The 17,462-nt window shown below is 34.4% G+C and overlaps 1 protein-coding gene across 3 annotated transcripts in view; it reads right to left on the bottom strand.

Annotated features, from left to right (window-relative positions):
- Positions 1–17,462, bottom strand: part of LOC128984831 (protein BCL9 homolog) — a 30,274-nt gene extending 12,812 nt beyond the window's left edge. Inside the window, exons 1-5 of one of the 3 annotated variants that reach the window (XM_054404205.1) lie at positions 17,387–17,462; positions 14,688–15,032; positions 12,607–12,702; positions 3,789–4,030; positions 3,066–3,254 (exon numbers count right to left, since the gene is read on the bottom strand). In XM_054404205.1, coding sequence (XP_054260180.1) covers positions 3,066–3,254; positions 3,789–4,030; positions 12,607–12,702; positions 14,688–14,967 — 807 coding nt within the window. In that variant the 5' untranslated portion in view covers positions 14,968–15,032; positions 17,387–17,462. Of the gene's footprint in view, positions 1–3,065; positions 3,255–3,788; positions 4,031–12,606; positions 12,703–14,687; positions 15,033–17,182 lie in introns of all 3 variants that reach the window. The other 2 variants (XM_054404200.1, XM_054404213.1) reach the window with 2 other exon arrangements.

Raw genomic sequence — 17,462 nt, 5'->3', positions numbered from 1 at the left:
TTCTAAAAACCATTTTTTCTTATTACATAATCGACAGGTTCCCTAAATGCTTAATTAGAAACGAGGGATTCAATTATAAATCTACCACTGAATAGTTAGGCCCTATGCATTCAAGAGTTCCTATCTGCGACCGATATTACTAATAGAATGGAATGAGGAAGAGCACAAACATCGTTGATGTATTTCCACACAACACGTAGATAAGTAAGCATCTGTGCAAAAATTTACCTCAAAACATTTTATTACGTGACTATACAATTTCATTTATTGAATTGAGATTTCAAAAAAAGATCACCAAATCTAGACTGGATGATATTTACCCAATTTGGTGTTGAAAATGCTTTTGTGTCCCTAACATTGCTTAGTTGTAGTTTAATTTACTTTCATAGGCTATATAAATAAATATATTGTAATTGTTTTTTTTTCTTTCAAAATTATTCGATAAATATTTGTTAATTGATTTTGGTAACTTTTCTCTATTATCTACCTTGTATAAGTAGTGTATGGTACATTAGATTCTAGAAATAAAAAGAGAATTGTATGAAATACAAACTATTCAATTCCCAAATTCTAATCAACCATTGCGGGTCAAACAAGACCTACTTAACCTTGAAGTATAAATATATTTGCAATATACCAATCTAGACATTTCACTAATGTCTTGAAATAATAACCTGGTTTAAGTTTTATATATATAAGTTGTCAATAATAAGAAAAATAGAAGAAAAAGATTGATCTACTTGCACCCATGCTTGAAAATACAAACACTTTTGTCCTAAATTTTTAATTGGCAGCCTCTATTCATAACATCTTTAAGTACCCAGCAGCATTATTCACCATATACCACTTTATTTCAACACTAATTTTAGGCTTCCACAAAAACTACGGAAGTAAATTTGGTTTAATCATTAAAATGTTAGTTATATTAGTTATGGTTGATGTTATTTCAAAATTTATTAGTTATACCCTTATAAAACATGACTTGATAACCTATCCTAAACTTGATTTCATTGATGATTAGATTGTTTTTATTAGTTTACCACAAACCATAATTTAGCTTTTGGTTTTTTGATCAGAGTTAGAATAGATAACATTGCCTCATGCTCAGATAAATATTCTACCAGCTTTCTAATGTTAAATATCTTATCTTATCCCTTGAACCAGATAATTATGAGGAAAACTTGGCAGGAAGTAAAATAATACTTCAATACAAGCAACCTATGACTCTAGAAAACCACCATAATGGCAATCTTAGTTATTAGAATAAATTACTGTCAAAATATTTGGTGTTTCCATCTTTACGTTATATAAATTCGTAGTTTATTGTTTCCTTTTCTCAACTGATGTAAACTCTGAATAATATTTTAGGGTTTGCTAACCAATAATCATAGAAAATGATAACACATAAGTTACTCAAAGTTTAAAATGTCTGTTTGGCAAATGAATGGAACATAAAATAGTGGTGGTGAAGTAGTTTTCAATGGTTAGAGTACGGAGGTGAACTAAATCTAATGTTAGTAGTCACACTGAAATATCCATAAATAAATGATTAATTTGGCAGTTTCATGGAGCTATTCATTTTTCATTTGTTTCAACTGTGGGGCTTATTTACCACTTGAATGATACAAAATCAAACTGACCTTTGAAAGAATTATTCCTTAAATTAGCAATCACCAGATCCTTGGTACCAGACTTAAGTTTCAACTAAAACATACAAGAACCAAATTAAATCATTAAGAGGGCGAAATGTGATATCCTCATTAATGATGTTTGACAACTTAAAACCAACAATGAACAAGATATAAATAATGTGAATCTTTAATTAACCTTGGGAGTATTAGAAATCAAAAACCTTAGTTAAAACGTCCCCTTACAAACTTTGACCTGTGTCCATTTGTAAGACATAAATGCAAGTTTTTGGTCTAGATTGTACGGATAGGAACATATTCCTCTAATTTAAATCTGGAATAGTCCTTGGAAAATATGGTCATAAGCTATTATTTTAAACACAAAATTAAAGACGAGTTAGGGAGAAAATGTATGTTATGATAAACCTATACAGTATATATTTAATGAGCTTCCATCTAGATTTATATGATAGAAAAATCATTTCATTTAACAATAAGCTTGTCTTTATGCTTTGGAGGATGACACATAACTGACGTCTAATGCTAATAAATCATCAAATTGGTTAATTTATTTTTTTTTTTTATTATTCTACTTACCTTTTGTAATTGAATTTGACTTGCTTTTTTCATGGGTTCAAAAATTAAAAAACTAAATTGTTAAAAGTTTCAGTGAAATTACTATCACATCAGTTTAACTGGTAATAATATCAACGAAAATGTGATTTCCAAAAACAATCATGGAATAAGTAGGAGAATGAAGTTTCATATTCATTTTCAGACAAATCATTATTGCAGGAATACATAGTTTAAAAATGACGGATATGATTTCTTAAGAATATGCTCAGGATTTTACACTATTGCAATGATTAGCAATAGTTAACAACAAGTTTCATTAATGTTTTTTATGACTAACGACTGTTCAGTCCGAGATGAATTCAGATTCTTTGAAATAAAATACAAGATATCTTTAAGACTGCCAGTACTGATGTACAACGTCATTGATGCTTTTGGAATGGTAACAGAAAAATCAGGAATATAAAATAATGTCTAGTAAAATAATGCTTAGCATTTTAGGCAATCACAATGATGATCAATGGTTAAGAACAAACTAACTAAAATTAGCTGTTCAGTGAGAGATAGCTTCAGATTCTTTGAAATGTTTGAGACTGACAGTACTGATACGACGTTATTGATACTTTGGGTTCTTACAAGGATCGATGATTAACAAATGCTAAGTACCGTTGTACATATTCCTTCACGCTAGAACTTGAGTCGCAGCTTTATGACAAGCTAAAGCCAGTATTAATTGGCGGGATCTAAGCCAGGGACCTTGGGGACCAAAGCTTCCTTGGTCTACCACCACACCAGCTAGCTCTCCAAGTACAACTGAACAATAAATATTGGACACTAAAACTTGCACATCTATCTAAGACATACCTGATTCCAAAGAGGCATCCTGTTCCCCATTCCAAGGCCTACGTCCATCATGAGATTGTTTTTCATGCCTCTGCCCATGCCTTGACATTTGATACCTCCCGGCGCACTCTTCTGCTTCATCTGCGCCAGGTTGTTCAGCCACTGCGCCGGATTCTGCCTGTTGAACTGGGTCATCTTCAGGGGATGTTTCTGTGAATGAAGAAAAAACATTTTTAAGGTGACCCTGTAGAACAGTTTTAAATTAGAGTTCTATAAATTCAAGTTATAAAACTTTGCGCATTTCAAATTAATTTTTATAGCTTCTACGCATATGAATGATAATTACTTGCTTAGTACATTCCCCACACAAGGCTGAGACCAATGTGGACAGGCGAATGGAGGTAAAACCGTAGATATTACAAAGAACAAAATTTTTTTGAGCAAGGCCAACGTTTGCGCTGCTTAACGTATCTATAGAAACTATAGTGCAGTTGGCACTCAGTTACCAGACACTCTCGGTAATCTGACGTTATGCAAGTCGATGTCAATGTGTGTGGAATCTTCTGTGGTCATGACAAACTCATGAACGTGTTCTGCAGTTACAACAAAACCATACTTTGCAGTTGAGGCGATTATCATGAATATCTTCCCCAGTTGCGGGGACATTCTGCAGCATCAAGTTCAGAATAGCTGGACTCAACTGTATGTGTAAGTTAGAGACAGATAGGTGTCTAGAAAACTTACCTCAAGAAACTTCTTGGTGCGGGGCTGGGCACAGTGGTAGGCAATGATGGAGGAGAACTGGCCTTGGAGTACAGATTCAGCTGACTTGTTGGCCAACGCTGTTGAGAACACGAATATCTGACTTTGTTGCTGCATGTACTGCGCCTCCATGGTGGCTGGCTGTTTGTTGATGACATTGCTAGGTAGTGGCTGAACCCCTCCGTCCGGAGGTAGTGACAGTCCCAGCACGTTCTCACAACCTTCTAAAACAAATTAAACTCATGACAGTTTATGGCAACTAAACACAATAATTCAATCTATAAGATCCACCACGTAAATAGTTCCACTTAGATTTCCTGTGTTAATCTTAACAGATTATTTGTTTCAATGATTTTTGTCATCACTGGATCAGTGAAAATTTTCACTTTGGATAGAGGCAAACATTCCATTCACTTGCCAAAGTTTTAGAAAGTTTTTGCCTGAAAAGGGACAAAGTTGTATATGCTAATTGTTACTTTACACTTAAATGACAACTTATCATTAGCTATATCACTTTTTAGCATCTTTTATGTCACGTCGCATTAACAAACCTTGCGGGAGAAGATATTTTGCGAGTTGCTCATTCACCAATGTTCTATTTCATTACAATATTGGGTACAGCTGGTCTGCATGGATGGGATCTCTGCTTCGGTATCTAAGTCAATGCTTTAACCTACAAGATCTAATAAACAAGGTTACAATATCTAAAGCAGCCTTGTGATAATGTGCTATTCCCGAGAAATTGTGCGTTTTAGTTTTAACGCTTTTTAGGCATCATCATAGTAAAAAATCTTGTTCTTTCATATATCTAACGGTTACGAGTTAAAATGAAGAAACTAATGAAGAATCAAGTTGTTAACTGTAAAAAAAAATGTTGCTGCTTTACACATTTTAGGAATGAAAGTTCAATTCTAGAAATAGGTTTTGTTTTTGTACTAATCTGATGACGGTGTCACAAGAGGGTCAAAATATGTAATCAGTCAGGCTTGACACAGGATTACAAGAAGTTAAATTGAATCTATTTCATGAAAAGACATTACAGCAGAACTAAGCTAATCTAAATTCACCTAGTATTCACAAAAACTTCAAGAGTGTATTAACATGTGTTTTAGAAAATATAGAAAATCTATTGGTCCGAAGTTATTTCAAACATAGAACTGTGGAATTTTACAATGGAAGAACCTGTAGATGTCCAGATAAAAAAAACACAAGTGGGGTTGGATTGGGCATACTCTCCATAAAAACCAAGATTCGGTGGAGAAACGGGCTTTGGTGTTGTTTTGTGGAGGCCCTACGCTCTGTGCAGGAGTGAAAGGAAATAAGTCAAGTCAAACTAATCTACGATTCACTAAAATCATAAAATATGTTAACAATTTAAAAAAATGGTTTTAATCTTAGATTTAAATTTATTTTGGTCATAAATGTTCCTAACTGGATGCCGTAAAACATTGTGTTGCTAAAACATCAACAATGCCAGTCCAATGAGAGTATCATGAATAAGATCAAGTATAATGTCATGTAATAATCATGTATAACATCAACGATGCCAGTCCAATGAGAGTATCATGTATAAGATCCAGTATAATGTCATGTAATAATCATGTATAACATCAACAATGCCAGTCCAATGAGAGTATCATGTATAAGATCCAGTATAATGTCATGTAATAATCATGTATAACATCAACAATGCCAGTCCAATGAGAGTATCATGTATAAGATCCAGTATAATGTCATGTAATAATCATGTATAACATCAACAATGCCAGTCCAATGAGAGTATCATGTGTAAGATCCAGTATAATGTCATGTAATAATCATGTATAACATCAACAATGCCAGTCCAATGAGAGTATCATGTATAAGATCCAGTATAATGTCACGTAATAATCATGTATAACATCAACAATGCCAGTCCAATGAGAGTATCATGTATAAGATCCAGTATAATGTCACGTAATAATCATGTATAACATCAACAATGCCAGTCCAATGAGAGTATCATGTATAAGATCATGTATAATGTCATGTAATAATAATGTATAACATCAACAATGCCAGTTCAATGAGAGTATCATGTGTAAGATCAAAAGCCTGGAACTGAACAAAATATTTATGGGACTGGGGGGTTATTATTATTATTATTTGGTGACCTGTGGTAAACCTAGGGTATTTTGTGATTTAATAAAAAAGAATCCGGTCAACTTCAAATAAATTATTACTGTTTGGTTATTAGAAAAGTAGGTAGTTCATGTAGCTTAAAAATTATTTAAAGTAGATTGCCTAGTTGGATGTCTGTTTAGAAAATAGAAAATATGATTAATTTTGTAAAGTCAATAACGAATATGGTTTGACAATATGATGTGAGGAAGAATAATGTGCAGCTCAAGAAAATAAATAATAATGATTCCGTATAAAATGTGAGAGCTACATTGTTAGTGATGCCTTACTTTAGCTGAGCGAAACCATTTTACACACCTGGTGAAAGAGTTGGGGATCAAATGATAAATTCAAATCATACTTGAGGGCAGTCTGTGAGTTAAGGACTCTATCAGCTCCCATAGCAGCCAAGCAAGCTAGTTACAATATGAGACCAGCTTTGTGATTTTTACTTCATCCACTACTATTCTTGTTGGTTCCCACCCCTTTGGGACAATTGGTCTTGTCAACAATGTGACAGAAAGTCAATTCTCCTCTCCAGTATGAATCGTACTGTGATTAGGTATCTGTGGGAAAGGGGTCATCCCAAATTTATATCCGTTGCCATTTGACAGATTTTTGTGTAGAAAGGTGTTTAACACGTTTAACGCGGCAGCGCAATGGCCGGCCACTGCCAGTGGCGCGAACAGCAAATGTGCTGCGTGGATGGTTTAAATTTGGTTTCATCTAAATTAGAAGCATCCTACTGTGTACCAGGACGAAGTTTTCAAGAGCCCAACAGATAGCAGCACTGCAAATAATACTGCTAGCCGGTCCTCAGTATTGCCAAATGGAGGGTAAAAGCAGGGGTGAATTACCCGATACACCATCAAAAAATACCACATAAAAGCAGTCAAGTACAAAGTTTTGAGGTTAGGTTTCTTCCACAATGCTACAGTACATTCATTATCCTTATTCTATTGCATGTCATTAGATCCAAGCCTAAACCCCGTACCACAATAATTTTTTTTATAATCTCTACCCCCGATAAAATAGTCTGATCTGAAAACGAATCATACCAGATTTAAGTATAAAACTGGGACAAGCGGCAAGCGAAACAACGTCTCACGGCAGTTGCTAACCTCACACTGGAACAATAGTTTGTAAATGGCGCTTCGACGAGTATAATCGTCACGCGCCACTGGAAAAGGCCAGTGGTGACGAGATTACTCGTCATCCGCAATGAGCGTGTCAAACAACAAAAAAACAAAAAGCAATGGAGCCTTACTATCTGTAAATGTGTAGTGATTGAGCTGTAAAAATGCCGGATTAGTGGAATGTTATCAATAAAAACACTTAAAATGCACAAAATTGAGATGTTCATGATTTTGCCGCAATAGCGCAAGAGAACGATGACGTTTCAATGACCACAAGAGACGATGATAATATCTACACGGCCGCAGGAGATTTGAATTTTGTCGCAATCGCAGAAGATGACAATTATGACTCGGTCCACACGACCGTGGGAGATGTTCATAATTTTTCTGCGATCACACAAGACAATGACGTTTCCGTAATCACAGCAGATGATAATGCCTACACAGCTAAGGGAAATGATAAAAAAAAATTCCGCGATCGCGGAAGATGACGATAATGTCTACACCACCGCGGGTCTACTGTAATATAGTCATTAAAAAATATGTGTTTGGCCTATTGTTTTGTTTGATCACAGCTTTATTCGCACAAACACATATTATATTTTAGATAGCTAACAAGGAATATAAAATAATGAAATAGCAACTGAAAAATAAGCAAGAAAATTCCATAAACCACTACTGAGCTCTTAATTAGAAAACGGCTTTGTGGGTTTATGGGGAAAGGGCTAAACTTTCTAAACCAAAACATTGCTGGCCTGCCTTTCCTCCAATAATATAGGATATGGCTCTTTATGAAAAAAAAGTTGGAGAGCCTTGGTCTAACCGGTGACCATTCCAGTAAACAGATTATGTTACAAGACAAAACATTAAAATTCTGAAAAGGCTACTATTAATCTGCAAAAAATACCACTTGCAATGAAAAAAGTGATTCAGGTGTAGCCTAATCTTATGCTAAAATTTAATGAACATTGATTTAGATTAGCCTAACTAGAAAGTATTAAAATTTCAAATAAAAACAAACGTGTGGTTCAACCTAACAACTATTTACTATAGGCTACAGATTAAATTCATAATTTTACAGTCAAATTCCATTAGCTGTCCACCAACTTTTCACTTATTGCAATGTAAAGTTGTGTGCTATGATTAATGCATTTGGTAGACATTTCACTGACAATGGAACGAAGCCAGTTCCTAACACCAGCCATGACAAACTGGTACAGTTATGTCTCGATTATCTGATGTTTTTAAATCTGACGTGCTCGGTAGTTCGATACACTACCAGAAGTTTAATCGGCTAAGACAAAACAAGCCTGCAGCGACATCAATCGCCCTTGGTAATTTTTGTTTACATTGTACAGTATAACCTTGATAACAAGACTCTCATGGGGATTATAAAATAAGTCTGGTTATCAAGGTTGACTTCTTATTGAGGTTGTTATTGAGGACATGTGTTATTGAGGTAAAATAAATTCAAGGGGATTTTAAAAATACACTTGTTATCAAGAGTGACTTGTTATCGAGGGTCTCCTATCAAGTTTCCACTGTATTTTTTATCAACTCAATTACGCTTAAAAGTGAAATACCTACTGCAATTCTGAAACAATATTATCATATTTTATCTTCATAAAACCCAAGGAAGCCCATTCTTACAACATTTCCAGTTTACAATCCGACACCCTTCTGTTTAGATTGATGGGCAGCAAATAAATTCGGCCTGGTATGGCACATAAGTGATAGATAAACGACATTTCTTAACTGTAAACTCGTCATTAAGTTACCATACCTGCATTTTCATAACTCCACGTATTATATCTTCCCAACCTTGTACACCTCCAATGTGACCATTCAAGACTTGTAAAATGTGACATCAATGGGAAAATACTTAATTGTCAAAATACTTCAAAAATATATACAGATCATGGATTATAGTTCTGAAAGGTTGATTCAGAAAAAATCAATATAATTTAACATAACTTTAGCAAAAATTTTATCCAGGCTACATTTTAAGTTAAGCCAAACAAACACCAATATAGCCAAACACAAGATTTACATTAAATTACCGAGAATCGTTTGTAAACATAGTTTTATATTCATGTTAAATAATAAAACGTTGAACTTAACTCTGTTCTAAGATAAAGATAATAGCAACTCTCTTTTTTTCTTTTACGTTCAAATCGATGCATTTTAAACATTTGTACTAGCTACTTAGTGTTACAAAAAACACAAGATTCAAACTTCTTGAAACTTTAAAGATGAAATTAAGTTAGAGTATACTTCAAAACTTTGTAAACTTGAATATGTTCTTATATCAGTTTATTAAGTACTAGCTGTGTACCCGTTCTACGGACGGGATCATGTAGTCAGTTGAAACCTTCTTATAATCAGAACAGCAGTTGGTTTGCATATTTAGTGTGCATTTTTCCAGATATGCAGGCAAAACTCCGTATACAGTACTGTTTCAGGGTCTGTTTCCCGGTTATCAAAACTCAAGTACAATTTGATACACACACACACAGAATCTCCGGTTAGGGGCCTGATGCCTAGAAATTTAATTTAATTTACAATTACACATTATTGCACTTGTGATTAATAAAATCCGTTATGTAAGGCACAACATTTTTAATCTCACTTGGTTTTGGATTTTCTTACAAAAAGTTATTGGAAATGGTTGCAGTATTAGTAAACAACATTTAATGTAAACATTTCTAGTGACAGCTAGAAAAAATATTTTTTATCCAAACAGCTTTTCGTTACTTCATAGATGTCCCAAACAGATGAGCATTTCATAAATGACATATGTTGTAAACATTAAGAGAAAACTTGTCAAAAACCGCACAAAATTGGGTCTTTGAACGTACGTTATTTTATTTCAAAAGTAGTGAGGTCATATTTTAATGGCTAAAGGCACTCTTGCCAATCTAGTGAATACAAAAAGACTTTGAAAAAAAAAAAGTTTGAATCCCGATCGATGCTCTTGTTTTTCAGGTGAAGGCCACGTAAAATGCCTTCTGAGCCGTGATAGACAGACAGACCGACCGACAGACATACATACAGACAGACAGACAGAAATTGAGATAGACTAGTTTCGGCTTCTTTAATGTATAAAACGTAAAAATAACCAAAAAATATATAACTCTGGGCAATGTACAGACAAAGCTCTAATTTTATTTACATAGAAGATAAAATAACTAAAGCATAAGTGGTAGATATTGTTTCAGGTGGAAGGAATTCATACATCGTAAACTATCAGGAAAACTAACGGACCATTCTGATCAATCAACCAGTAAATGTTTGTTATCAATCACAACAGGGCTACATTAAGACTGTTGAAGACTTCTGTAGGCCTAATTGGTGGCCAGTTTATTTTTGAAGTGGCTCTGTTGTTTTTAAAGAGAAGTGTGCCCAAATTTTATAAATATTTTAACATTAATGATATTATTTATTTTTTCCAGTCTCCAATTCTAATCTAAGAATGTTCAAAATACAGGAAAATTATCATCTACCATGTTTGTATACATTTGATCTTGACCCATATTTTGTGAACAAACAACAAGTATAATGTAAGTAATAACAATTTCAAATTACTCGGTGATTGACAACGTGGTTAGTGACCATGGAATATTTCAACGTTATGTGGTTTGGTTGAACACTCATTTATTCAACTATTTGTAAAAGTTTCAAATTCAACCCGGGTTTCCTATGTCCAACGAGAGTCTTTAATTACAACTCTCAAAATAAAATATGTTTACAGAAAAAACAAACATTTCTGTTATATAAACAATGTGTAGCCTACTTACAAACCAGATATCAAATTCTTACCTCAACCATTATGTTACCATACGTAAAAATTAAAAATCTCAATCTTTCAATTATTAATTTATTGAAATTATTTAAAATGAAATGGTTCCATAAGTACTTATTAAAATCACTATGTTCAATGAATCGGTACTTTTACTATCAGAAAGACCATTAAGATTTTAATGACCAGACTAAACCAGTTTATTGCTTCAAGCTTGGATGCTTATTGACAATAGAAACTGTGTACAGTTAATGACTTTTTGAAGGTGAAGGTACATTTTGTTTTATTTTAATGTTCAGCTGGAATGATTCTTCGTTAATTGGTAACGGTGATAGCCTAGTTTAATATGCACGAATGCACCTTTGTGAGGTTTTTAATGTGCACTTAGTGAAATATGAGTCATGGGAGCACATACAAACAAAACTTAATTAGGCTAATTTAATTTTATCAGGAATAAGATCTGTCACTTCAATCTAGTTCCATATACTGGAAAAATTGTTTTATTCTATGTCCTAAGTGACCAAGAAAACTAACAATTTCTCTTTTAGTGTAGACCATATAGTGCAGAAATTGGGCTGAAAAAATATTCTTACCGTGTAGGCCTCGTATTTTTTTGGGCAGTATAGGCTATTATTGCATTTAAAAAATCAAAAAGATAGCCTAGCGGTTTTTCATTAGGCCTACAAGTAAGTAATTAAATAGATAAGTTGCTTTGTTAATTAAATAAAATAAGTAGCCGGTTTATAGTGCTCGCCTAGTAATGAAAAGGTTGTCGGTTTGATTCTGAGAAAAGTACGTAACTTTTTGATGGTTCAAAACTGGACCCAGCTGTCCCTGATCATTGGGCTTTTAATAAATGGTCCTGACTAATGAAACAGCTGGTCCTAGTCAGTAACAAAGCTAAACAGATTATCCCACTCCATTCTACACTCATGCTTCATTCATATTTGGGTTAAAATATGCACATAGGAGGCGTCCGCATCTCAATCGATAAGGATAATTCGTGTTGTTTTGGGATTCTAGCCTATTTGACAACTTTTATGGTAGGCCAGCTTGTCTGTACCGTGTTATGTAGGCTACTGTTTGGGAACTACGTATTATTTCATTCTCAAGTTTTAAATTGTTGAATTAAGAAAAAATTTCTTAATACTTGTGAGTACTAAATAATCTTAAAATGGGCCTAGGCCTACTGTACAAAAGAATGATTTTTTTTAAATTGTTTGTAAAAGTTTCTAAAGTTGTAAGCCTAGACAATTAATTGAGAATACAGAATTCGTTTTTTTACAGCTAATAAGATATTATTATCCTGAACATAATGTTTATTTATTTTTATTTATTAATAGCATTAAATTGCTTGTATGAATATACATCCTGATAACATTTGAAAAGTGCTAACATACATAATTGCAATTTTTAGCTAATTGAATAAGGCCTACACATAAAATAATAAACATGTTACACAAAAATATGACTATATGACCCTTAGGCCTAATCAAAGAGTGATGATTTTATGAGGGGAAAAACTTGGTTTAAAGAAGCATCAACGATCAACAAAATACATTTTAGGTTAGTTTTTTTGTAGCATCAACAACAACACTACTGTATTTTGGATAATTTTTTGTTATGTGAGGGACATTATAACCTTACCTTCCCATTGCTATTAAGGTAAATTTACAGGAAATTAGAAACATTATTGCTAACTTACCGTTACTGAAATCGGGTTCAGGATTAGCACCATCTTCAGTCTTAAGTGATTTACAGGAAACAGGGTTGTCCAGCAACTGGTTTTCCTCAGTTTTAGCTAGAAACAAAAACGAATCTAGTTCAGTTGACTAATAACATTCAGCATATCAACACTTTAACAGGTTGCCATCACTTCACGAGTAACCGATTGCTCGTGCTGGCTACTAATTTCATGTGTGTGGCAGCCGAATTTGACAATAATTCCCAAGGTTCTTGACACACTGGATTAAAGCTTAGTGTATGATTCTTTTACATAAAGGTGCTAACAATAGTTATTATTGCAATAAGATACGTTTTAACTAAGTAAAGAGCAAACTATAGGCCTAATTATTTTCTATTTATAAAACTATGCACTCAGTAATTTTGCCCTTTAGGCTACCAAAATTACCAACCTCACAAACGAGAGGCAGGAGTAAATAATCTATTGCTTTAGGCCTTGTATGATAAATAAGAAGATTAGGTTGGTTAACACGTTTGCTACCGGGCGGAAATCAGCCGCGCCCGGTCATTGTGGTAGCCTGCAATACTAAAATAAGGTCCTTTGCTGTGACCCATATAGGTATAAGAATGACCACCCACACAGCCCGGATTAAAAAATGTGTTTTATCTATTAGATTTCATCACATTTAGCTTATATATCATTCTGTAGGTAGCAAATATGAATTTTTTAGAAGGATTTAGGCTATTTATAGGTTTGGCTCATGAGCCGCCCGGTCTACAAAATCTACATAAACACGTTACCGTAGTCACTACACGTCTCACTTCAACCATCTACAACAATAAAAACACATGTTCAGACTGTTTAGGTTAGTTTCCATATAAAAATCTGATCGGCTTCAAGTCAGCTGTGGTTGTCCAGGAGTACCAACATAGCAACACTGTATTTAAACCCTCTAAGTCAAGAAACCCAGAGACCATACATACAGTATATGCGGCCATATTCCTAAAGACCGCTACAAAAGTTTCAAGCCTCTAAAATAGACGGGTCTCACAAACGACCATTTAGTCACCGGCTCGTATTAGAGCCCTCGGGCTATTTCGACGGACCTGGCCGGCTCAAATCTGAGCCACCGGGCTATTTCGACATAACAGCCGGCAAGGCTATGTTTCAATGGGCATTTACTGTTTTTGAACTAAAAATGAACGTTTTTGACACCTTTAGATTCAATTTATCATACAGAAAAAGCATTTCTGATAGAGGTCAACCCCAATTGTGATTCACAACATTGCAAATAACAAGTCCAGTACCAGTACATCAACAAAACTAGTTCCGTAAAAAATGTGCATTGGTGAAGACAATGTGTTTAAATAATTTTATGTAGGTAAGATGACAAGGGCTTGAAAATTACACAAATGTTTCGAAACTAGTCACCCTTAAAGTACAGTAGGATTGACGACATATGGTACGTGTAAACCTATTTCAAATTGTTTACGTTGCTAAAGGAGTCGTTAAAAAAAGACCAGCTATGAAGGGTGCTTTGTGAGGTGCACCTCTTACTTAATAGGACGTTTTCCTACTTCATACTTATCCACAGTGTATGCCTATATGTACCTATGTGTCCATTAGAAAATTTTATAGGTAGGACTACTTTGGTAATACGGAGCCCACCCTTATACAGCGCACTGCGGCGGTTATGTTAGGTTGGGTTATCATGAATAGGAAGTATGACTCATCTGGTATTGTTCGATTCATAATGAAACGAGGAAAGTCCTACAAACATATTCATGATGTCCCAACCTTGAACATAACCGCAACAGCGGGCTGTAAAATATGTGGCCTTCGTATAGGCTAATACCAAAGTACCATTTTATATCCAGGCCTAGACTAATCGGATTTTAGTGTTTGAATATGAGAGGAAATGGTAATGAAATAGGCAAGTTGAAGATAAATTAATAATCCCTGGGGTTAGAATGTCTAGGCCTATTGATAGGCTAACCCACTTTAAAATAGGGAAAAGATTTTTGGTAGCGACAATTTAGTCTCATAAGGGGAATTAAATCGATTTGTACTAGATTGTAGAATTGGACTGTCAAGTTACTTACGGTCAGGTAATGTGAGATCCGGTGGCTTCACATCCGTTGGTGCACCATCTTCCGAGTGCTCCGTCGCTTGAGGATCCTCCGACGCCGCCGGTGGTTCCTCCTTCACCTCCTCATCGCCTCTTTCTCGTTCTCTCTCCATTGGTTCTGATTTGATTCCGACACTAGATTCACTACCGCTTCCCATATTCCCTGACCCGTTTTCTCCCCCATTTCCTGACACTGGCACATTTCCGTTATTTCCTTTTTTCTTGTCCCTAATTATAGGTTTGTCTTTGCTCATGGCACTGGTTCAGTTAGCACATGCTGGTTTGAGTTCACCCAGGATATATGACTGAAGCGTGTAACCTGTAACAAAAAAGTATAGATTGAATGAAATGTTATCAAAAATTATGTTTAAATGGGAGTTTAAAGATAGGTAGGTACTGATACATTAAATCATCTAAACCAATTGATTGGTTCATGGGTAGGCCTATAGTAGGTCTATACAAGTTACTGAGTTTTTCAAAAATCTTCCCATCCTTAGTAGGATTCCTTTGATAAACACCGCTAAGTCAGGGATTCATTCAATTGAGCAACAATGATGGCGAAATCATTGAAATCATCACATTGAAATTTGTTTTCAAGCAAGTTTATCTTTCAGAGTTATAATGTTATCTAAGGAATTATAAAGGTACAAGCCTACACAATCAACTGAAGGACTAAAATCTATTCAAATAAGAGGTTTTAAAGTTTAACACTGAGTACTAGGTCTTCTGGGTAAACGACCGTTTCGGATTACTAGAAGAATGTATTTAGGTATATAAAATGGTATTCGGTAGGCCTACTGTATACACGATGAATTAACACAAAATTTGTGAGTCGTTGGCATAGATTAGAGGATCATGTTCACAAATTAAGCTACACACAAAGTAACTTAAATCTAGATCTCAATCTTTATATAGCCTAATCGAAACCAACAGACACCTTGAAACAGCAAAATTAACTATGTAGCCTAATACAATTTTATAATATTTTATCAATTTTTAATGTCTCAGAATTAATTTTAGACCTATTCTATAAAGGCTTAACACTTTAATCAAATGTGGTTTGGCTCCGCGCCTATTCAATATGTACCGGTATACCAAGACTAAGCTTCAGATGCAATAAAAGTACTTAGGCCTACACAGTGTCAATACTACATTCACTAACACATAACTTAAAATACAATATAGACCTAGACCAAACTTGGACCCTTTCAATCCTACCGGTAGGCTACCAGGCTAGCCACAAACATGTGACTAGTGTTGGTAAAATTTCACAAAACATTAACATTAGGTACAAAAAAATCGACGGCAAAAAACATCGAGTCCTAAACATCAATGTTTTAAATAGGCTGGATCGATGTTTTAACATCAATGAGCAAAATAGGGAAAAGATGTTAGTGACTCAACTGTACACAATTTTTAAAAAAACTTAACAAAACAGGAACAATAAAACCAACATATCTTGTGTTTTGTCTATTTAAAATTTAAATAGGCCTATAAACATTAGAGAAAAATAAGAATGTGAAATAAAAAGAAACCCATAAAACTTAAGGTTACCTAGGCTAAGTTATATGCTTTATGAGCCTAACAAAAGTGTTAACTGAAAAATATGTCAAACTAACATAAAATAATAATAAGAAGTGACGAAGAAGGAAAAAAATTTCAAAACAGTGTTGCCTAGGCGTCTGTTCTGTAGCAACTAGCAAGCAGGCTGGAGTAGTGTCTAGTGAAGCGAGCTGTCGTCTGCTGTGTCTATGGCTAGTTGGCCTGTTCAGACTAGGCCTATTTAGTCTTTGAAAGCTCAGCTAAGTTATATCATATCAGCGAGATAATAACATGTTAATGTAAAATTTCGTTCAAAATACAAATATTAGGCCTAATATAATAAATTTCTAGTTCAGGTTGCCGAATAGGAAAGTTAACTACATAAATAACCGCTGATAAACTATAAAGGGTAAAAATCGATGTTTTTGGGTAAACACATCAATGTCCGATATAATATCATAGGCCCTTCCACAAAAATTGGTGTTAATCCATCGATGTTTGAAACGATAACTTAAACATTGATGTTCGGAAAACGTCGATATTCATATGCCATCACTTCATGTGAGAGTAAATCAAATTTGCCTGAATAAACCATAGGTCATAAACAAGTTGGGCCTACACTATCAGGTCTGGATCATTTTGTTGACATGTTGTTGCTTAAAAACTACTTGTAGGCCTAGATCTTTCTAGTAATTCTGATGAGTTGAAGTTATACTTTGTTAACATGATATAGGCTAGGCTACTTTGACTAAAGAACGATAAACATCAGTCTGTGATCAAGTTGTTTGTGGACATGAGACATTTGTATGAGGTTATTGATGATATCTCATTGTCCCTCTAATAGTTAACATGCGATAATTTCTTTTTTATACGCAAAATACTTGATAAGTTGAGCAACCATTAACCTATTCTACAGGCAAAACTTACCCGAACGTTTTTTACATGTTAAAATATTCCTGCATACCCTCGGACACAATTAATTGCTCCCAAAATAGGTCGTCCCAAGGCAATACACAGGGGCTTTAAACGGCATAAAATACACAATATGCACAAAGCATAACTTTGGGTTATTACACAGCTTACTTTTCACTTGCATTTGTTTTGTAAAACTGAGTAACAATTCATACTAACCATTTACAAACCGAGTACACCATAATGAGACGTAAACAGCGACAGAACCTCCCTCTACTTGCCTAACCATTACCTG

This window comes from Macrosteles quadrilineatus, unplaced genomic scaffold, assembly GCF_028750875.1.
Source record: "Macrosteles quadrilineatus isolate MER2022 unplaced genomic scaffold, UCM_ALF_1.0 Scaffold_1__1_contigs__length_201487025, whole genome shotgun sequence".
Lineage (NCBI taxonomy): Eukaryota > Metazoa > Arthropoda > Insecta > Hemiptera > Cicadellidae > Macrosteles > Macrosteles quadrilineatus.
This window is presented reverse-complemented; position numbering and strand designations above follow the sequence as displayed.